At 39.6% G+C, this 22563-nt stretch overlaps 1 protein-coding gene and 1 pseudogene across 3 annotated transcripts in view; one reads left to right on the top strand and one right to left on the bottom strand.

The window, feature by feature from the left end:
- LOC100961912 (acidic mammalian chitinase) overlaps nucleotides 1-22299 on the top strand; it is a 38928-nt gene extending 16629 nt beyond the window's left edge. For 2 of the 3 annotated variants that reach the window (XM_023509814.1, XM_023509816.1), the window contains 4 exons: nucleotides 19894-20079; nucleotides 20855-20974; nucleotides 21062-21203; nucleotides 21927-22299. In XM_023509814.1, the coding sequence (XP_023365582.1) occupies nucleotides 19894-20079; nucleotides 20855-20974; nucleotides 21062-21203; nucleotides 21927-22210 (732 nt within the window). In that variant the 3' untranslated portion in view covers nucleotides 22211-22299. Of the gene's footprint in view, nucleotides 1-16069; nucleotides 16121-19167; nucleotides 19293-19476; nucleotides 19601-19893; nucleotides 20080-20854; nucleotides 20975-21061; nucleotides 21204-21926 lie in introns of those variants that run through there. The other variant, XM_023509815.1, reaches the window with a different exon arrangement.
- On the bottom strand, nucleotides 6392-10306 carry LOC100956973 (annotated as a pseudogene).
- Nucleotides 22300-22563: the final 264 nt, after the last annotated feature.

Genomic DNA, 22563 nt, shown 5'->3' with positions numbered 1-22563 from the left:
CAATGTACTCAATATGAGTACCATATGAAACCAATTTATAATCACTCACACTTTCATATGAAAGATGAATCACAACTATAGGCCAGGGAGGCATATGGATGGGGAGGGGGTGGTTTGATAGAGGGAAGGTAAATGGTAGGACCACACGTATGGAGCATATTGCAAGGGTACAGATCAAGTCTATCAAGTATAGAACACAAATGTCTTAACACAGTGATTAAGTAAATGAGGTGAAAACTATGTTGATTAGTTGGATGTAAGCATGCCAATTTGTACAAAAAATCAACACATGGAATCTCACAAAGGCATAAATGTATTCATAATCTATGTATATATAACTTAATAAAAGGAAAAAAAATTCTTTGCCAAGGCCAATGTCAAGAAGATTTTTTCCCACATTTTCTCTAAATTGTTTTTGTTTACATGCTTTACATTTAAATCTTTTATTCATCTTGAATTAATTTTTCTAGGTGGTGAGAGATAGGGATCCTGTTTCATTCTTCTGTATGTGGCTGTCCAATTTTACCAGCACCATTTATTGAATAAGTCTTCTTTTCCCCAGTGTATGTTGCTGTCTGCTTTATTGAAGAACAGTTGATTGTAGGTAGTTGGTTTTATATCTGGGTTTTCTGTTCCATTGGTCTGTGTCTCTGTTTTTTTAACCAATACCATACTATTTTAATTACCATAGTCTTTTACATAGTATAATTTGAAGTATTGTAATATGATACCTTTCTTTCTTTTTGTTTAAAATTACTTTGGCTATTTGGGCTCTTTTCTGGTTCCAAATGAAGCATAGAATTATTTTTTTCTAGTCTGTGAAATAAGGCATTGGTATTTTTATGGGGACTGCATTGAATCTGTAAATCATTTGCTATAGTATGGACATTTTAACAATGTTGATTCTACCAATCCATGAACATAATATGTTTTTCCATTTGTTTCTGTCATCAGAGATTTGTTTTCTCTTGTAGAAATCTTTCACCTCCTTGGTTAAGTACATTCTTAAGTATTTTATCTTCTTTGTAGCTATTGTGAATGATATTGAGTGTTTGATTTGACTCTCAGCTTAACTATTACTGGTATATAGAAAAACTACTGATTTGTGAACATTGACCTTGTCACCTAAGATTACCCTGAACTTACTTATCAATTTCAGCAGTATCTTGGAGGAGTCCTTGGGATTTTCTAGATTGAAGATCATATTATTAGTGAAAAGCAATAGTTTGATCTCCTCCTTACCACTTTCTTGTCTGATTGCTTTAGGTAGGTATTCCAGCACTTGGTTTTACAGAAGCAATGACAGTGGGTATCCTTGCCTTGTGCCAGTTCAAGGAGGAATGCTTTCAGCTTCCCCTCATTTAGTATAATATTGGATGTGGGTTTGTCATATATGGCTTTTATAATTTTGAGATATATTCTTTCTATGCCTCTTTTACTGAAAGACTGCAGGATTTTTTTCAAATATTTTTTCTGCATCTATTGAGATGATCATCCAACCTTTATTTTTGCATCTATTTATGTGTTGAATCACATTTGTCGTTATCATTGCCACGTCATTGGGATGAAGCCTACTTGGTTATGGTGGATTTTTTTAAATGTCCTGTTGAATTTGGTTGCTATTTTATTGAGGATTTTTGCTCCTATATTCAGAAGAGATATTGGTACATAATTTTCATTTTTTGTTGTGACTTTTCTGGCTTTGTTATCGAGGTGATACTGGCCTTGTAGAATGAGTTGGATAGGATTCACTCCTTCTAAGTATCATGGAATAATTTTTTTCAGCATGGATACCAGCTTGTTTTTGTAGGTCTGGTAGAATTTATGATTCCATTTGATCCAGGATTTGTTGGGGTTGAAAGATTTTTATTACTGCTTCAATCTTGCTGTTTATTACTGGTCTTTTTAGGAGTTCTATTTTTTCCTGATTGAGTCTTGGTGTTACTGAAAGTTCAGCACTTGTGATTTGAGAACAAAGAAAGAGAAGCTTATTACTTTGCTAACAAAAGAGAAAAATGTGTTAAGACATTTATATTTTACATTTAGAAAGATTCACATATACTCTTATAAGATGAACCATGGGTGTGGTGTGAATCTTTCTAAATGTAGAATATAAATGTCTTAACACAATAACTAAGCGGATGCCATGAAGGCTATGTTAACCAGTTTGATGAAAGTATTTCAAATTGTATATAAAACAAGCACACTGTACCCCATGACTGCATTTATGTACACAGCTATGATTTAATAAAAAAAATTTTTTAAAAAGAGAAAAATGGCAGACGATGGTCTCAAAATCCAAATTCCTGCTTCTGAGCAGAAGCAGAAACCTTATAAAGATTCTGATCCTATAATTCCATCTTATGCCAAGAAAATCTCATATCCTTTGCCAGGATTCATCCTATCTTCAGCTAAGACAGTTTTGCGACCTCCATGCATCCCATCTTCAGCTAAGATCTGGTGACCCAGACAATTCCCTTGGTTACCCTTGACACAAAGATCAAGAGACACTCCTTACCTCTTTTGAGGGGTACAGGTTTCAGTTTCTAAAAAGTTGGGGAGACAAAAAACATTTTTGCCATTTTTTCAGGGCTTTGCAACATTGGGAGGTTGTGTGTTTCCAGAAATTTGCCCATTTCCTTGCTTCATTTTTTTGAGTTTATGTGTATAGAGATTTTCATGGTAAAAACAGATAGATAATATTTCATATTTCTGTGGTATTAGTAGTATTTCCTTTTTCATTTCTGATTAAATTTGTTTGGGTCTTTTCTCTTCTATTTCTGGTTAATTTAGAAGGAGGTCTATCAATTTTATTTTTTGAAAGAACCAACTTTTTGTTGCATTAATCCTTTTTATTACATTTTTGTTTTCCACATAATTTAGTTCTGCTCTGAAAATTCAGTTTAAAATTATATTATTTATAATAGAAGATAGAATATGTAAGAGAATTTGGTATAAAGTTTTTTAAAAAGATGTGAATGATTGTTATAGAAAAATTTATATAACTTTATTATCATCCATTTTAAAAGATGTAAGTAATTTGAAAAGCAATCTATTTTCATGGATAGAAAGACTTAAAACAATAAATATCTCAATTATCTCCAATATTATTTCACAAAATTCCAGCGGGATATCTCATGAAATTTGACAAGTGTATTATAAAATTGAAATGAAAGCATAAGGAGCCAAGATGACTAAGATATTCCTGAGGATAAAAAGCAATGTGTGTGTTGATGGGTGGGATACGGCTGATACCAAGCTGGTTTATTCTGTCTGTGTGCACAGTAAATCAATCACAATGACAATGGATTTTACAAAAGAGAAAGATTTATGCAGCTGTGAGGTGGAAGAACAGCTTTCAAATCTACCCCCCCCAAAGATAAGACTTAGGGATATTTATGGGTTAGGGTGGGTTGGTCTAAGGCATGGGGAAAGGTGAATGGCAGAGGGGAAAAACGAAGCAACAGTTTCATTCTGCACAAGTGTTCATGGCATTTTGAAGGACACATATGCAGAAAATGATGGCATTGGCATGATCTAATGTCAGAGTTTTTAGCCCTCTGACTTCAAAAGGCCACTTCTTGGGTATTTGCACAGGTACAGTTGAAGAGTTAGTGGTCTCAACTGGTTTGAACTGAGCAGAAGCTGCCCCAGCTTCCTGGAAAACTTAAGCAACTATTACTATGGTGACATATAGATGTTATCTATAAGGAAACCAGTAAAGGTCAAGGTACAGTGTACAGCAGTATGACCTTCACCTTCATGGGAAAAAAAAATTACATAAAGCTAGCAGCCAAAAGCAAACAGGGCAGACTGAATTTGGCAAATCTAATCATATTAACACCTCGGTTTCACTATTACACTTGGTAGGTCTGTGGTATGACAGAAATGGTATTTCAAATTAGTATGCAAAAATAAGTTATTGATAAGTGATGCAAGTACAATTGGTTACTCATATGGAAAAAAATGAAATGAATCAATTCTATACACTATAAACAAAAAATCTGCATTTAAGCTTAAAATGCACATTTAAATTTTTAGAAATTCTAAAGAATATGTTCATCTTCAGGGTAGAGAAAAAACATTTTCAAATCAGATACCAAAAAAAAAAAAAAATCATGAAGAAAAAGTAGTATGCATTTGACTACATTAAAATTAAGAATTTATTTTCATCATAAGATACCATAAAGAGAGTGAAAGACAAGCCATAAAGTGGGAGAAGATATGTTCAGGGCACACAACTGATAAAAAATTAGAATCCAGAATATATAAAGAATGTCCATATAAATTAATACATTTATGGACAGTCCAGTAGAAAAATGGGCAAAAGACACTAGTAGAGAAAGAGTGGGTGGGACAAGATGTTAAACTACAGATATCTCCTTGATGACTACTCATGAAGAGACAGGGGAAAGTGGTCTCTGGCAACCTCTGCCTGCGGGTTAGAAATATCACTCTGGAGGCATAGCGAAGCAGCAGGAGACTTCAGGAGCCACTGAGGAGGTTTGAAACCGAGGAAAACTAATGCAGAAGGCAAGTGTTTGGTATGGGCAGAAACCAACCAGTTGGCCAGCTCTCCTGCAGAGGGTGGGGATGGGAAAGGGTTGTCCTGCAGTATTTTGATTTGGGACTGGGCTGCTCTTTTGAATCGAGTAGACTCAAACGGCATCTAGCAGCTGGGGTTGAATGCCAGGTGCGGTGGTTCTCCCATTGGCTTTTCTGCTAGCAGGGCAATATCATTGTGGGAAGACCACTCATATAGGAGGAACAGTCCACAGGGTCCTAGTGCACAGCAGACTCTGGGGCACCTGCTGGGCTCAGGAAGCCATCCTTAGGGTGACCTGAGCACCCCTGCCCCACCCTGGTGGGCTGCTTTGTTGTCAGGGGGACACTGTCTGACAGGCTTCCTGGGAAATCTGGTGAGAGCTTTGGGACCCCATTCGCACAGGGACTGAATGCTGAGGAAGCAAACAGGCCCAGGTTGAGGGCAAAGAGGTTAGGAAGACGAGATCTAGTCTTTGTAACTGGAGAGTGGGTTCTAACCGTCATCTTATACACAAAATCCAGGGTGTGTTCTTCATCTCCTAGCAACACAGCACCACCTGGTGTCCAGAAAATATATTGCTACATGTATAATATATATGTATATATACCATACACACACATATGGATATTGTTTTACATTTTTTCTTTTTTTCTCTATTTTTTCTTAGCTTTTCTTTTCTTTTTTCTCTTTTATTATTATTGTTGTTGTTTGTTTAATTTTTTGTTTTTTTTTATTAAATCACAGCTGTGTACATTAATGTGGTCATGGGGTACAATGTGCTGTTTTTATATACAATTTGAAATATTTTTATCAAACTGGTTAACATAGCCTTCATATCATTTTCTTAGTTATTGTGTTAAGACATTTATATTCTACATTTAGAAATATTCACATGTACCCTTATAAGATGAACCATAGGCGTGATCCCACCAATCACCCTCCCTCCGCCCATCCTCCCCCCTCCCATCCTCCCCCTCTCCCCTCTCCTTCCTCTCCCCTCTCCCTATATACTTGGGCTATAATTGGGTTATAGCTTTCCTATGAAAGCTATAAATTCATGCTTACATGGATGGAGCTGGAAAATATTCTTCTGAGCAAAGTATCTCAAGAATGGAAGAAAAAGTGTCCAGCGTACTCAGCCCTATTATGTTTTATTGTATTTTTACTTTTTCCTTCTTAACTTTTATCAATAGCAAAGGCTCCTCCACTTTTGTTACAGTTTGTCATCCCCTTTTGTTCTTTTCTTCATTTTTATTTCTCTCCTGTAGACATCTTTTGGTAGACATCTTTCTACTTTTCTCATCTTTCCTACATAAACTTCTCATACAACACATAAGTATCCCTTTTTATTCTTTTTTACCTTATACTATTATATTTTTATGTTTTTATCTATTTTTTTCATTGTTTTCTCTTTTCTTAGGGCTGGAGTGGTAACAACATTGGTCTAGCAGGGGAATCATGGCATTGGTCTGGCTCAAGGAGGCCATAAATCATGGTCTTGGGTGTTCTTTTAGCTTTAGCTTTTGGAAAAAAGGTATTGGGAGGTCCCTACTGTGACATACTGGTGATTTTGTTCTACATATGGCAGAGATGCTTTTGCCCAGGCTGGTAAAGAGATCCTGACTTTGAGGAATCTGCCAGCCCAGCATCCAAAGTGCTAGAGCTGTGCATGCGGTTAAAGCACCCTGTAAAATATCGTTATTTTTCCTGTCATTCTCTTTCTCTCTTACTGTCCTTTTTCTCTCCTTTTCTTCAATTCTTTGCTTCCCCCTTCTTTTTTTCCTCTTTTTTTCCCTAGTGACCTCTGAAATCTTTATTGGTATAAGGGCATGCTGCTCTACTGCCTCAGTATCTCAGAACTTTGGTGTTGTTGGTCTCAGACACCACTTTGCCATCCACTATCCTGCAGGTGGTGGTCTTTTGAATGGTTTGCATGGAGTTGCTGCTGTCCAGGGCATCACCAAGGTTGAAGTCCTCCCTGTCTTCCAGCAGGTGGTGGTAGGCGGCGATCTCAGCTTCTAGCTTGACCTTGATGTTCAACAGTGCCTCATACTCCTGGGCCTGGTGCTGCCCCTCTACCCAGGTCTGTGCCAGCTCTGACTCCAAATGCAACAGGACCCCATTGAATTGCTCCATCTGCATGGGATAGCAGGCCTCCGCCTCCCTCAGGCTGTCCTCCAACCTGGACTTCTGATTTCTCATGGAGTCTAGTTCAATCTCCAAGGACTGGACTGTATGTGTCAGCTCTGTGAGCATTGTGTTAGCAGCTCCAACCTCAGCAAACTGTGATGTTACCACTGAGGTGCTCTCCTCAATCTGCTGGGACTAGGTCTTGGTCAGCTCTTCTTGGTTCTTCCAAGCCAATTAGGCATACTGGGCCTGTGTGTCTGTCATGATCTTGCTCAGGTCCTGGGATTTGGGAACATCTACCTCCACAGTCAACCCAGAGCTGGCAATCTGGGCTTGTAGGACTTCGACTTCCTCCTCATGGTTCTTTTTCATGAAGAGCAGCTCCTCCTTGAGAGCCTCGATCTCTGACTCCAGCTTCAGTCGAGTGATACTGGTGTCATCAATGACCTTGCGGAGCCCATGGATGTGGCTCTCCATGGATTGGCACATAGCCAGTTCTGTCTCATACTTGACTCTAAAGTCATCAGAGCAAGATGGGCATTGTCAATCTGCAGAACAATGAGGGCGTTGTCCAAAGAATTGGCAAAGATCTGAGCCCTCAGGTCCTCAATGGTCTTGAAGTAATGTGCCCAGTCTCTGACCTGGGGCCCCTTCTTCTCCAGGTGTTCCCGAATTTTGCTGTCCAACCTCGGATTATTGGTCTCCAGGTTCCTCACTCTGTCCAGGTAGGAGGCCAGGTGGTGTTCAGTTCTTGCATGGTCTCCTTCTTGGTTTGGATGCCCCCTATTCTCGCCAGACCCCTGGCCATTCCTGTGGCCAGGCCCCTGGACCCCCTGCCACCCCAGAAGCTGGTAGAGAGGGACATAGAAATCTGGGAGCCCGAGTCCCCAGTGCCTGCATAGACACTGACTGCATTGCTGGTGGGCTGGACACTGTAGCTGGGTGCCTGGACTGAGCCCAGGGACCAGTAATTGCTGGAGATGGTGGTGGAATGAGTAGTAAAGGACACGATGTCAGAAGAGGAGAAGACAAGACTCAGGAGAGCTGGGCCTTTTTTCCCCTCTTTATCTTTTTCTTTTCTTTCTCCCTTCTCTCTCTTCACCCTTATCTTCCATTTGCTCTTTCCTTATATTCTTATGGTATAAGGCTACTTCAATACTTAAGCTCTTTTATTACAGCCCAATTCACAATTGCTAGGTCATGGAAGAAGCTCAAGTGCCCGTAAACCCATGAATGGATCAATAAATTGTGGTATATGTACACCATGGAATACTATGCAGCCCTAAATAAGGACGGAGACTTTACCTCCTTCATGTTTACATGGATGGAGCTGGAAAATATTCTTCTTAGCAAAGTATCTTAAGAATGGAAGAAAAAGTATCCAGCCCTACTATGAAACTAACTTATAGCTTTCATAGGAAAGCTACAACCCAATTATAGCCCAAGTATATGGGGAAAGGGGAGAGGGAGGAGAGGGGAGGGAGGAGGTTGGGTGGAGGGAGGGTGATTAGTGGGATCATGCCTATGGTTCATCTTATAAGGGTACATGTGAATCTTTCTAAATGTAGAATATAAATGTCTTAACACAATAACTAAGAAAATGATATGAAGGCTCTGTTAACCAGTTTGATGAAAATATTTCAAATTGTATATAAAAACAGCACACTGTACCCCATGACTGTATTAATGTATGCAGCTATGATTTAATAAAGAAAAAATAATAATACCTAATAATACCTAAGCTCTGAGACAAAGCTTTGCTTTGATTTAAAGCAAATGAGGTAGTGAGAAGAAAAAATGTAGGGGAAGAAAGTGAATGAGAAGAAAGCACACATGAGAAGGAACCAACAGAAAAATTATTGCAACATGAAAAACCAGAATACCTCCAAGGAATTGTGAAGTAGCTACCACAGAGGATTCCACCTATAAAGAATTAATGGAAATGATGGAAAGGGAATTTAAAATATGGATGGCAAAAACAATAAAGGTAATTGACAAGAAAGTGGAAAAACAGAACCAAAAAGTGGACAAAAAATATGAAGAATACAGAATGGATACAGTGGAGCTTAAGGACTTAAAAGAGTCAATCAGGGAACTTAAATATGCAGTAAAAATATCAATAACAGATTCGACCATGGAGAATAAAGAATCTCAGCTATACAGGAAAAACCTCTTGAGCTAATCCAGGCAGCTAAAGAGGTTGAAAAGAAAAGAGGAAAAAGCAGAATAGTCACTCAGAGAATTATGGGACTTCATGAAGTGTTCAAACGTATGATACAATCTTATATTTAGAAAACCCCAGAGACTCAACCACAAGACTCCTGGAAGTGATGCAGAAATACAGTAATGTCACAGGATATAAAATCAATGTCCACAAATTGGTAGCCTTTGTATATACCAATAACAGCCAAGTCAAAAAGTTAATCAAAAATTCAATTCCCTTCATAATAGCTTCAAAGAAAATGAAATACCTAGGAATATACCTAACAAAAAAGGTGAAGGACCTCTACAAAGAGAATTATGAAATCCTAAGAAAAGAAATAGCAGAAGACATCAACAAGTGGAAGAACATATCATAGTCTTGGCTGGGAAGAATCAACATTGTTAAAATGTTTATACTACCAAAGCAATCTACAGATTCAATGCAATATCCATTAAAATACCAACATCATCCTTTGAAGAACTGTAAAAAAAAATAGTTCTTGTTTTGTATGGAACCAGAAAAAAATCTTTTAGCCAAGGGAATTTTTAGAGGCATTCCTGGAAGCATCACACTACCAGACTTCAGGTTATATTACAAGTTCGCAGGGATCAAAACAGCACGGTATTGGCACAAAAATAGAGACACAGACATATGGAACTGAATGGAAAACCAAGAGATAAAACCAGTCTCTTACGGCCATCTGACCAAACAAAAGTATATACAGGGGAAAAGAACCCCTATTCAAAAAATGGTGCTGGGAGAACAGGATAACCACATATAAAAGACTGAAACTGGACCCAAGCCTTTCACTAGTAAAAGGTCTGGTGCTACACAACTATACTACTTATCCAGGACTTTGATTCCTGTTATACATGGATGGAAAATAAAACTGGAGTTTACTTACCCTAAGCCTTTCTCCCACTCCTCTCCCCTAAGACAGACTTGCTTTCTGTTACAGCAGAGGCATGTTCTCTAACACCACACTGACCACATCATCAAGCCTTTCTCCCTGGCAGGTCACCCAAAGTACTAAGATTACAAGTGTGAGCCACCATGCCCATCCCAAAGGTGAGTTCTATACTCTTATCTTTGATTCTGTAAGCTTCCTATGTCTTTCAAATATATTAATTTGTGTTTGTTTGAGTTGGTTTTGGTCATTTGCAAAATTAAAACCTAACTGATGTAAGCACCAAAGGCAATCTCTGACACATAGTAGGCACTGGTAGTGTTTGCTGATATTTTTAATATTGGTGATATTTTTTCCACACTGGAAACTTTTCCTGGCAGCACTTCTACTACACTTTCTCTGGTCCTAAGAGCAGACCACAACACTTAACCTGACATCCATAGGGTTAATGGATACAATTTAGTTTCCAAGTGTGATAAATGAATAAACCTGTCTGGACTCACAATAACTCTGCTAACATGCTGACATTCCATAATGGGCAGCCATATTCCCACAAGTGCATTTCAGGTGTTGCCACAAGACAAGTACCATGTAAGCAATACAAGACAATATGTGCTGGAGTACATAAAGTAATTCAGAGGACAATCCAAAGAGCAGATCTGAGCTTCACTTTGAAAAATTGCTAAGATTGGGATAGGCCATGAGGAGAAGGAGACATTATAGGCAAGGGGTGGAGGGGTAGCATGAGCAAAGGCACATAATGCATGTTGGAAGAAAATGAATAGATTATTTTAGCTGAAGCAGAAATTTATTTTAGGATAATGGTAATGGGTAATGTTTGGAGGGGTAAATTGGAACTAATTTTAAATACAAAATTCTAGAAATGGTCAAGTTGCAAATATTTCTATAAAAAGAGACTCGTTTCAATATCATTGACATCACTGCTATCCATTAGCAATGCAAAATTTTTTGAGTGTCCCTGGGATATAATTTGAAACTATGGAACACTAGAGAGTTTTTAGTGACCTTCAGAGGAGATATTTTGGAACCCGTACATTCTTAGATAAATTATCATATAATCATGACTTGAAGCCATTCCAAAGAACAAGTGTGAGTAGAGTACTCAGAAAGTAATACCTAACGAGGGAAAGTTTGTTAGGCACTGACTGTACAAATTCCATATGAATAATTCCATAAAGAAAAAAGGTTTAAGAACAACTAATAACTCCCAAAGGTTCTTATTATTTACTTTTCAACAAAGACATGCTTTGATCCCAGGCACGAAATGTCCACAGTATAAAACCTAACTACAGAATCTAAACAGATCTTATCAGCCCTGGGAACTGCCAAAAAAGCTATTAAACTGATTCTTTCCATGGTGACAACCTTCCTCACCCCGTGAGGACCTGTGGCATTGTTTTGTCCCTATTGGGCAAGGAAGATGGTGGTGGGAGGGTGTAAGTTAGAGGTCAAAGGAGTGGTGTTTGTAGAGGAGAAAATAAGTGGATTTATTGATTAGTCACACATTTGGATTAAATGTTTTCCATTCGGAAGCCCTCATCATGCTCACATGGTATATAAAGCAAACCTAAGCTCTGTTGGACCAGTATTGACACCCAACCATGGCAAGGCTTATTCTCCTCACAGGTGAGTTTGAATTAGAGTTAGAACCTTTATCTTACCTGATTTCTTTTTCTTTCAGGGTCTGACAACCAGGAAGTGGTCTTCATAATGCATCTCTATGCTTTTCCATTCTTCTTCATTTCAAATTTTCAAGAGCATCTCATCATATACAAGTTACTCTGCCTCTTGCTCTCTTAGCTTCACTTGACTCTAGGAACATTCCTGCCATCATTACCCCAAAGGTCAGGTCCTAAAACAAAGAATCATTTTCTTCCAATGTTTGTCTTTTACTCTTTCATCTTTTATTCATTTGTTCCTTTTTCTCTGCTCCTCTTCCTGCACCACCTCACTTTAATTGGTGTGATGTTTATTTGCATGCTGTGTCTGTCCTTGGACCAGCTTTCTCAGGGATGAAAATTAGTAACTGAGATAGAGTCATCCAAGTTGTCTTTGTTCTGTTTTCAGAATTACTTCCTTTTCCTCTGTTACCCTACTGAGTTGATGATGTGCCATAAAAATATCACTGTTAGAAATTCAGTCATTTGAAGAGATTGTTTCAGTGAGTTGTTTAGAGTCTAGTCATACCCAGAGTTTCTCTAAAACCAGGATTTACAAATGTTTTTAAGCTTAAGAACCTTTTTCAAATGAGACTTGACACTCAATTTATAAAACAATCAGCCCAGAAGTGCCCTGGTAGAAGCCAGGAGGAAAGGTATCTGGAGTCTCACTCCATAGAACCAAGTTCTTCTCTGTTTCCATAAGCTCTCCTGAAAGATGGTTCCAAAACAACTCCTAAGGCCCAGGAGGGACTTAATTCTCTACTGCAAAGGATCCTTGTCAGTTAGGAGGCTGCACTTATGCTAGCTCAAAGAGGTAAAGCATGAATCGAAGTGTAGTCACTGAGCAGCATGAACTTGGGTAATTTCAGTAAGTCTATCTTCCTTAGATAGTAGGCTTCAGACTCTACTGCATTCAGTAACATTTATTTGTGACATGGAAGGTGGAAGAAGGTGTCATGTCAATTTTTGACAAAAGGAAAAAAAGGTGATCTATTGTTGTGTTCACTTAAAAATCTTTGGCATAACTGTTAAGTCACTCAGGCTGTAACCATCTATGGCAAATAGAAAGGCACCCAAGACTTCAGAGTGAGAATCTACAGGGTACAGACAATTGGTTCAAAGTGCATGTTTTTACTTTCTATCTAGGTCTGGTCCTTCTGCTGAATGCCCAGTTGGGTAAGTCATAAGCCTTATGTTTTATCACAGATACAGTCTTTTCCTAACTTAAACCTTAATGCCTATAAGTTATCCATAACTCAATTATCTGCTTAACATATGTGAGATTTTTTTAAATATTCCACTATCACCTATTTAAAGAAAATATTTCAAGAGATATACCATACTAATGAGGGAGAACTCCAGTTTATTTCCACAGACTGATTGGCTGTGTTGGGGGATTCTATTGTATTGAATTGGCTTTCACTGCTCCCCTCCTCAGCATGACCACCTGAGAGTGGTAAACTAGTGAGTATTCATTGAGCTTCATATGACTAAGGGCATCTTTTCTAAGAAGTCTCCTAGGCTTATTCAAGATCCCAAAATGAGTTTGTCAAAGATAAAAATAACCAACTCCAAGTCAGTGAGAATATTGGGAATTATCTGTGAGCATGTTCATCCCCACCATCTCCACACGCAGATCAGGCCTCTGAGGCACAGGGAGGGAGACAGAGGCAGGGCCAAAATGCACAGTGTGTTTCAGTAGATGCTAAACCAAGCCATCTCCTTCCTCCTTACTACCCACAGGCTCTGCCTACCAGCTGGTATGCTACTTCACCAACTGGGCCCAGTACCGGCCAGGCCTGGGGCGCTTCAAGCCTGATGACATTGACCCCTGCCTCTGCACTCATCTCATCTACGCCTTTGCTGGGATGCGGAACAACGAAATCACCACCATTGAATGGGATGACGTGACTCTCTACCAAGCTTTCAATGGCCTGAAAAACAAGTAAGAGGAGGGGAGAGATTTAATTTGATGTTTCCTAAGTCAGTACTTCCCAGACACGAATGCTTCTTAAAATGTAACATTTGAAGAAGTGGACTTGAGGTGGGAATCAAGACTCTACATTTCATTTTTCTTTTTTAAGTGACAAAATTGTTCATATTTATTGGTACAACATGATGCTTTGAAATATGTATACATTATAGAATGGCTCATTTGAGCTATTAATGTATGCATTACTACACGTACTTGAATTTTTTGTACCAAAAAAAGAAATCCTTAAAATCCACTCTTTAGAATCTAATCTATTAAAAATATAAGAGATTGTTATTAACTATAGTTGCTATATTGTACAATGATCTTTTGAACTTATTTCTTATATCTAACTGAATTTTGTATATTTCCACTAACATCTCTCCAATCCCTTAAACCACCCTGCCTCCGGCCCCTGATAACCACCATTCAACTCTCTACATCCATGAGTTTAACTTTTCTAGACTCCACTTATAAGTAAACTCATATGGTACTTACCATTCTGTGCTTGGCTTATTTCACTTAACATCATGGCTTCATGTTCGTCTATGTCATCACAAAGGACAGAATTTCTTCTTTTCTAAAGCCTGAATAGTATTCCATTGTGTATATATACCATACTTTCTTTACGTTCATCTGCTAATGGACACTCAGGTTGATTTTCTATCTTGGCTATTGTCAATAATGCTATAATGAACACAAGAGTATAGATATCTCTTTACATATTGATATCATTTTCTTTGGCTATAAGCCCAGTAGTGGAATCACTACATTGTATGGTAGTTTCATTTTTAATTTTCTGAGGAATCTTCACAGTGGTTTCCATAATGGCTATACTAAGTTACATTCCCACCAACAGTGCACATGAGTTCCCTTTTCTCCGCATCCTAACACCTGTTATCTTCTGTCTTCTTTAAAATAGTCATTCCAACTGCGGTGAGGTAATGTCTCATTGTGGTTTTAACAGGCATTTTTCTCTGATAAGTAGTGATGTTGTGCATTTTTTAGAGTGTTTGTTGACTATTTGCATGTCTTCTTTTGAGAAATGTCTATTGAGGTCCTTGACCCATTTTTAAATCAGGTTGCTTTAATGCTATTAAGTTCGATTTCTAATATATTTTGGTGTTTTTTCTTTTTTTAATTTTGGGTTATTATGAGGGTACATATGACTAGGTTACATTGTTTGCATTTGTAAGATAAAACCCAAGTTGTAGTTGTCTGATATAGTTTGAATATTAACACCTTATCAGGTGTATGGTTTAAAATATTTCCTCCAATTCCACGGGTTGTCTTTTTACTCTTGTTTCCTTGTTGGGCAGCTGTTTAATCTGACGTGATCCCATTTGTCAATTTTTGCTTGTGTTGCTGTACTGTCAGGGTCATATCCAAAGAGTTCTTGCCCTGACCAATGTCAAGGAGCTTTTCTCCATGTTTTCTTCTAGTACTTCTATAGTTTCAAGTCATAAAATCCTTAGGTCTGTAATCCATTTTCGGTTTCTTTTTGTATAATGTAGAAGATAAGGGTCTAATTTCATTCCAGTTTCATTTCTAGTGGACAGGACTCTGCATTTCTAACAAGCTCCCCCAGAATTATGCTACTGAGACGGGAGCCACACTTTAAGTAGCAAGGATGTAGATAACACAGCACATTGCCTGCTCTAAAGGCTATTCAAAAATATCGGTCCTGCCTTTCTTCTTTCTCTGTCTTTTTCTATGACCTGGAAAACTGCAAGTCATCTTAATTATTTTCATCAGCGACCAGGAGGTAGAGAATACTAAAAATTTGGCATCATTGAGTCCAAGAATCAGTCAGGTTTCCTGTATTGTAATAGTTCTCTTTTCTGTGAAAAGAAACATATACAAGCAAACAAACTGGCATCTTTTAATTAAGGTTTGTTCAGTTTAGTCATATCTAGGACAAGGAAGGGAAGAGGCAATTGCTGCCATCAGTAATGGCACTGTCATGAATGCAGATACTAGAGTTTATGATACCTAAAAGCAGGTAAACTCCTGTACAGCAGTGTTTCTTGAAGTGTGGTTCAGTTGCTGCTTGCAACGAAGTCACAGAGGGGCACTTGATAAAAATGTTAGTCCTTACTCTGATCCAACAGAATCAGAATCTCTGAGGATGGGGTGATAAACCTGCAATTTTAATTGCTGTTGTCCCACAGCCTTGAACTCAATTCTTATGTAAATGGATGTTTGAGAATCTCTATTCTAAAGACTGTGTAATTCCCAGCCAATTAATTTATGTTAACTGTCATGGACACTGGAAAGATAATTATGCTGAAGCAGCACTTATCCTTTTATCTGATAGAATAGAAAATGAGTTAATTATGCTTTTAAGTTATATGTATCGAAAATATTTGCCAATACATTCTTTGTTACAAAAATCAATTCTGTAATTGATATTTCACTTAGGAATACTGGGTACATTAATGATGTATGTGAGAACAACACAATTTTTATAAAGAAAGTTTTCGGTAGATGAGGGAAATTGCTCTGTAATATTACATATCATTATCAATGTTGAAGTAAAATAAGCAAGCACAAACCAATGTTATTTTCAATAGAGGGACTTGTGGATTTTGAATTTCTCTTATTTTTATTCTTTGCTTTATAGGAACAGCCAGCTGAAAACTCTCCTGGCCATTGGAGGCTGGAACTTTGGCACTGCCCCGTGAGTCTTCTACCCCATCATTCATTTGCTATGGAACCAAGTTAGCCCAGTGGGATTGCTGTCCCTTTAGACTTCACAATCTACATTAAGAATGTGCATTAAACAAATATGCTAATTAAATAAAACCTCAATACTAAGTAGAACACAATGTATTTATACATTTAAATTTAAATTTAGTTGGATATTCTCAGGCCCTATCCATGAAGGTTTAATTACTGAGATCCCAAAGCAATCTGTTCTTAGAGTATTTCAAGAGCACAGACCTTGCAGAGGTATTATACTGCTCTGTCTATTTACCTTCCAGGGAAAGGAAAGAGAAAGTCATACAAATAAATAAGAAGACTTCTTTGAGGGTACCTGAACGAGGGGGACTATTTGAAAAGGGACACAGTGGGCTGAGTTAGCCAGATCCAAAGCAACAAGGGCACCCTTGGGAGAAAGATCAGAGCTTGGGATAGCAAAATAAAGGGAACCTTAAGTTATCATGGCTGGGAAGATTAGAGCTTATGAAGGAAGGAGGGGGGAAATCAGGAACATGCTTTAACCTGGGCTGTGTATCCTAGTTAAGGGTCTGAGGAAGGAACTGAGAGCTTGACCCTACTCCAAGGTGCTAACACCACTGAGGACTCACTCTGCCTTCTTTGGGTCTCCCTCAGTTTCACTGCCATGGTTTCCACTCCTGAGAACCGCCAGACTTTCATTGCCTCAGTCATCAAATTCCTGCGCCAGTACGAGTTTGATGGGCTGGACTTTGACTGGGAGTACCCTGGCTCTCGCGGGAGCACTCCTCAGGACAAGCATCTCTTCACTGTCCTGGTGCAGGTGAGGAGGGAAGGAAGGAGCAGTCTATAACCCAAGAAGGTTCAAAGCCTTTCTTCCCCCAGGAGAATCACTGTGGTTCTAGAGTAAAACAAAACTTGAACTTAGAATCATAGAATCTTATTATTCCAAAGATTTTCAGACATTGCACATTGATCAACAAACATTTAATAGCAGCAGCAAGTGTGCTATGTACTGGGCACTAATCCACAGCCTGTTTGAATGGCCATTACTCGTTTCATCTTCCCCTTCATTCTATGAAATAACGTATGATCATCTTTATTTTTCAGATAAGGAAACAAAGTTATAGAAAAGGGTTAAGTGGTCTGCCCAAGATAGCATAATTGGTAGGCATCATAACTACCCCTGCAGTCTGGCTAGCCACCAGCGCTTCTAACAGTTGCACTCAACTTCCCATTAGTACAGAGTACATACACTGTGCCAGACCTTGGGTTACCTGTCAAGCTAAAGATAAAAATAATACACACTGCTTGGCTTTAAAAAACACATATTCTGAGATGGAAGCATGCAAAATAAAAAAGTATTGCCACATATTTTGATAAATGCAGGCAGAGGTCTGTGGAGAACAAAGGGATCAGGAAGAGATCTCTAGAGAAAGTGATGCTTGGTGTTACTCTAGATAGGGAGTGGTGTTAACTAATTGAGGATGGGAATAGCGCAGATGAAGATGTGTGTGAGCAAGTAGGTGAATGATGGTCTGTGAACCGGCATGGGACTTCTATCTGATGTTAAGGAATTTGGACTTTATCTTCAAGGTAATAGGGCAGCTTTGAAGGATTCTGGGTAGTAGAGAGTTAGCTTTGACCTTTAGAAAGAGGAGGTGGGAACAATCTGGTCATGGAGTCATTGCAATTATTTAAGCAAGAGATGATCAGGGCCATCAAAGGAGCTACCACTGAGGGAAGAAGGAGATAAATGCAAGGGACACCAAGAGGATAGACTTGACAGGAGTTCTGAGATTAACTGGAGGTGGAAAAGAGAAAGGACTCCCTGATTTCTGACTTTGAGGCCTGGCTTGATTTTGGCACTATTAACTGAGATGGTAAATACAGAGAGAAGTATAGTTTTGAAAGAAGGAGGCCTGATTAATTTACCATGGAGAGTGTAAGTATCTGTGGAACAGGCTACAGGAATGCTCCATAGACATTTTGTGAATATCAGACTGGAGTTCAAGACCAAGAACTTGGCTTGGTGTATTGTATTAAAGCAATCATCCCAGGTAGACAACTAAGAAATCACCAAGGAAAAATAAATAGAATGAGAAAAGCTAAGGACTAAGGATGGTTTCTATTAATAGATTTACTCTCTCTTGAGACAGAGGTTCTTTTCTATACTACTCTATACACCAGATTGTCAGCTGACCTCAGAATAGTTTGAGTGCCAAGTAATTTACTAGGTGAAAAGTCAGTTTCCTTTTTTGTTGGACAGATCCAATGATCAGAAAGAACATCTTTTTTCTTAGCTATAACATGCCTCCAGTCATAATTTATAACTTCTACTCATTGATTCTAGCTCTTCCCACTTAAGCAACAAAGAATGAAACTGTACCTTCTGCAATATATGGGTTCAATATCTGTAAGACAGATATAATGACCTACCTGTCATTTCTCTTCTCCAGTTAAGCATCTTATTTCCTTCAGTAACCACATGACAATTTTCAGAGCCAGTCTTCACTCAAACATACTCTGGCACACCCTAGTAATGCAACCATAAGAACCACACCCAGTACTCCAAAGGAGAGTGCAGTCACATGAAACACAGATGGATTAGTCTCTCACATTGAATGAGAACCCATCTTCTGACTGTTGACACCTTCCTTATTGGCCAGTTCAGCATTTCATAGGATGGGCTATCAGTCCTGCCAAGTAGTTCATCTAATAAACAAATAGGAGCAAATTTCTGTACTGCTAGTCACAGGGTACTGCAACTATAGCTTCAGAGTATGGTGCTATGAATGGAGCTCCAATGGTCATCTGGGACCTGGGTTCTTGTCATGACCTGCCTATTAACTTACTGTGAAACTTTAGTGAAATTTCCTAACTCTCAGGCACATAGGATAGCTGTAAAATTGACTAATATCATCTATCCTATCTACTTTGTTGGGCTGTTGAGAGACTAAAGAGAAAATATGTAAAAGCACTTTAGTATTATATTTCAGGAGGTAAAATCAGCTTCATAAATGTCCTCTTATGCTTTTGGTTCTGTAGGAAATGCGTGAAGCTTTTGAGCAGGAGGCCAAGCAGATCAATAAGCCCAGGTTGATGGTCACTGCCGCAGTGGCTGCTGGCATCTCTAACATCCAGTCTGGCTATGAGATCCCCCAGCTGTCCCAGTAAGTGATGTACCCTCACCTCAAGCTGCCACAGAAATCATTTAGGCACAGTGGACTTGTCCTTGATCTGTTGTGCTGCTGTGCAGGGACTTTGTTTAGGAGGCTTTGGAAATGGTGTCTGTAGCCTGCATATGTGTGGGAAATGACCCTCAGCAGTGATTTTAAATCCTGTATTCTACCTCAGGTACTTGGACTACATCCATGTCATGACCTACGACCTCCATGGTTCCTGGGAGGGTTACACGGGAGAGAACAGCCCCCTCTACAAATACCCAACTGACACTGGCAGCAACGCCTACCTCAATGTGGTGAGTCCTGCACAGATGCAAATTTATACCAGAGATGATGGTGTAAATCACACGGGGATTCAGGTACAAAATAGACATTAATTCTGCATATATCCCACTTAGACAACTTCAACTCTCCTTTGAGGTTACTGGTCATATCTCATAACCACAACTTCACCAAAATGTCTTGAAGAAGAACACTAATCATCTGTCATTAATATCACACAGTTTTACCTGTAAGAACAGGTACTAACATAACTAAGCCCTGGGTCATCACTCAATTGAACCCTATAACTAACCTGCTTCCATTGCAGGCTTATGCCATGAACTACTGGAAGGAGAATGGTGCCCCAGCTGAGAAGCTCATCGTTGGATTTCCTGCCTACGGACACACTTTCATCCTAAGCAACCCATCCAACCATGGAATTAATGCCCCTACCTCTGGTGCTGGTCCTGCTGGGCCCTACACCAGGCAGTCTGGGTTCTGGGCCTACTATGAGGTAGATAGTTTGGGTTATACAGTGCTCTGTGAATCCTGGCCTCAGGGCTAGAATCTGCTGAAATCTTGAATGTTTATTCTGTCTATTACCCTCCTGCTCTAAACAAGGTTACTTTAGCTGTGTAAAGGGTTTATATGACATATCCATTTATTTAGTCCAGATGAATAGGATTTAATAATGTCATCTATAGTAGCACATAGGGAGTAAAATACAGTAAATACACCTCTCATATTACTGTGGGTTCCCCAAATCAGCATAAGGGACAACATAAGTATTTGAAAGCAGTTTGATCTTCTCTACTGCAAATAAAAAACCTATAATTAGAAAATTCAAGAAAACCCCAACTGGAGACAAAAAAGAAAAAAAAAATCAGGCTTAGCACCTATAGCTCAGAGGCTAGGGCACCTGCCACACACACTGGAGCTGGCGGGTTTGAACCCAGCCTGGGCCTACCAAACAATACTGACAACTACAACCAAAAAATAGCCGGGCATTGTGGCAGGCACCTGTAGATCGAGCTGCTCAGGAGGCTGAGGCAGGAGAATCACTTAAGCCCGAGAGTTTGAGGTTGCTGTGAGTTGTGACACCAAGGCAATCTACTGAGGGTAATATAGAGAGATTCTATCTCCAAAAAAAAAAAAAAAAAGAAAGAAAGAAAGAAAGAAAAAAAGAAAAGAAAAGAAAAAAGAGAAATAAATCAGAGACAAGTGTATGCTTTTTTGTTTCTTTCATGGGAATACTATTTAAAAGATTTGAATCTGTTACTGTTTTAAAGATTTGTACCTTTTTGAAAAATGGAGCCACTCAGGAGTGGGATGCCCCCCAGGATGTGCCCTACGCCTATCAGGGCAATGAGTGGGTTGGCTATGACAACGTTAAGAGTTTCAATATCAAGGTAAGCTCAGCCTTTCAGATGTGCTAAAATCCTAGCCTTGAGTCTCAGGAAATCAAGTGATTCCTGCTGTCCTCTCCCCTTAAACAGGCCCAATGGCTTAAGCAGAACAACTTCGGAGGCGCCATGGTTTGGGCCATTGATCTAGATGACTTCACTGGCACTTTTTGTAACCAGGGCAAGTTCCCTCTGATCACTACCCTGAAGAACGCCCTTGGCCTGCAGAGTGCAAGTGAGTGGCAGCAGAGGGTGCCCAGGGGTATCAGTGCTCCCTCTCCAACGCTAAAGGCAGCCTTAACCCCTGTCCACCCCACTACCCCTCCCTATTTCACCTCCCTGCTCTTGCCCACGTGAGCAACTGCATCCTTCTCCTACCCTTGAACTTCCATGTCAGGAATTGTTGCTCACCCACCTACCTGGGTGGGTTTTCCAAGCCTGCCAAATCTTAAAGATGTGGAAGAGCCTCAAGAAATTAACCTTCAATATAAGCATCTACTTCTCTGTGACTCCCTTTTACAAAGTCCCTCTCGGCCCACCTGGGAGATTTAACAAGAAGCCCTCACATATCTCTAATGTGTGATTCAGGGGTTGTCTCAACTCCCCTTTTCATTTAGAATTTTTGTTCACCACTTATACCCAGATCCTAGAAAAGTGTTTTGCACCTATTGGATACTTAGCATATACTTTTTAATTATTTAGACTTCATAAGTCTAAATTATGAAAATCATTGAATAATTATGAAAATTATTCAATTTTTTTTAAAATTGAAAGCTGGCTCAGCATGGTAGCTTTTCCTAATTCCTGAGTATGGAGTTATTTCTGAGTTCCTCACTTGCAGGGATCCAGAGCTAACTGCTCCCACCTGCACACCTCCACCGCAGTTCTCTTCACCACTAGGTGGAGCTTGGAGTCCCTTCCAGGCCCACCAGTCCACTCTCTGTGCTGTGTGTTTCAGGTTGCACAGCCCCTGCTCAGCCCATTCAGCCAATAACTGCTGCTCCCAGCAGCGGGAGTGGTGGCAGCGGTGGCAGCGGCAGCGGCAGCAGCAGCAGCGGAAGCAGTAGCTCTGGAGGCAGCTCTGGGGGCAGTGGATTCTGTGCTGGCAAAGCCAATGGCCTCTACCCTGTGGCAAATAACAGAAATGCCTTCTGGCACTGCCAGAATGGAGTCACATACCAGCAGAACTGCCAGGCTGGGCTTGTCTTCGACACCAGCTGTGACTGCTGCAACTGGACCTAAGCCTGCCCTGAGTTCTGAACAGTCTCCTTTGGTTAGGACGTCTTGCTTCTACCTAATGTCCTGCAATAAAATCAGCAGCCAAAACATGAGTGTCCCATGAGTGTCTCTTAACTGAGTTGGATGGAAACCTTTTCTAGAGGTGAAAACACAGGTCTTCACGGGGGTAGACTTGGAGTGGAGAGTGTATGAGGAGGAGGAGGAGAGGCAGCCGGGGCTCAGGGTTCTCTCTGCTGCATGAAGAGGGGAGGCTGTCTGGAGGAAATGTCTAGATATTTGATGCAGGCATGAAATGAGGATATGAAGAAGATAGATCTGTAGCCTGGTGACTGTCCTTGGGAAGAAGCTCAGGGGTT

Source organism: Otolemur garnettii, unplaced genomic scaffold (genome assembly GCF_000181295.1).
Source record: "Otolemur garnettii isolate 467f Iridium unplaced genomic scaffold, OtoGar3 scaffold00010, whole genome shotgun sequence".
Taxonomy (NCBI): Eukaryota; Metazoa; Chordata; class Mammalia; order Primates; family Galagidae; genus Otolemur; species Otolemur garnettii.
This window is presented reverse-complemented; position numbering and strand designations above follow the sequence as displayed.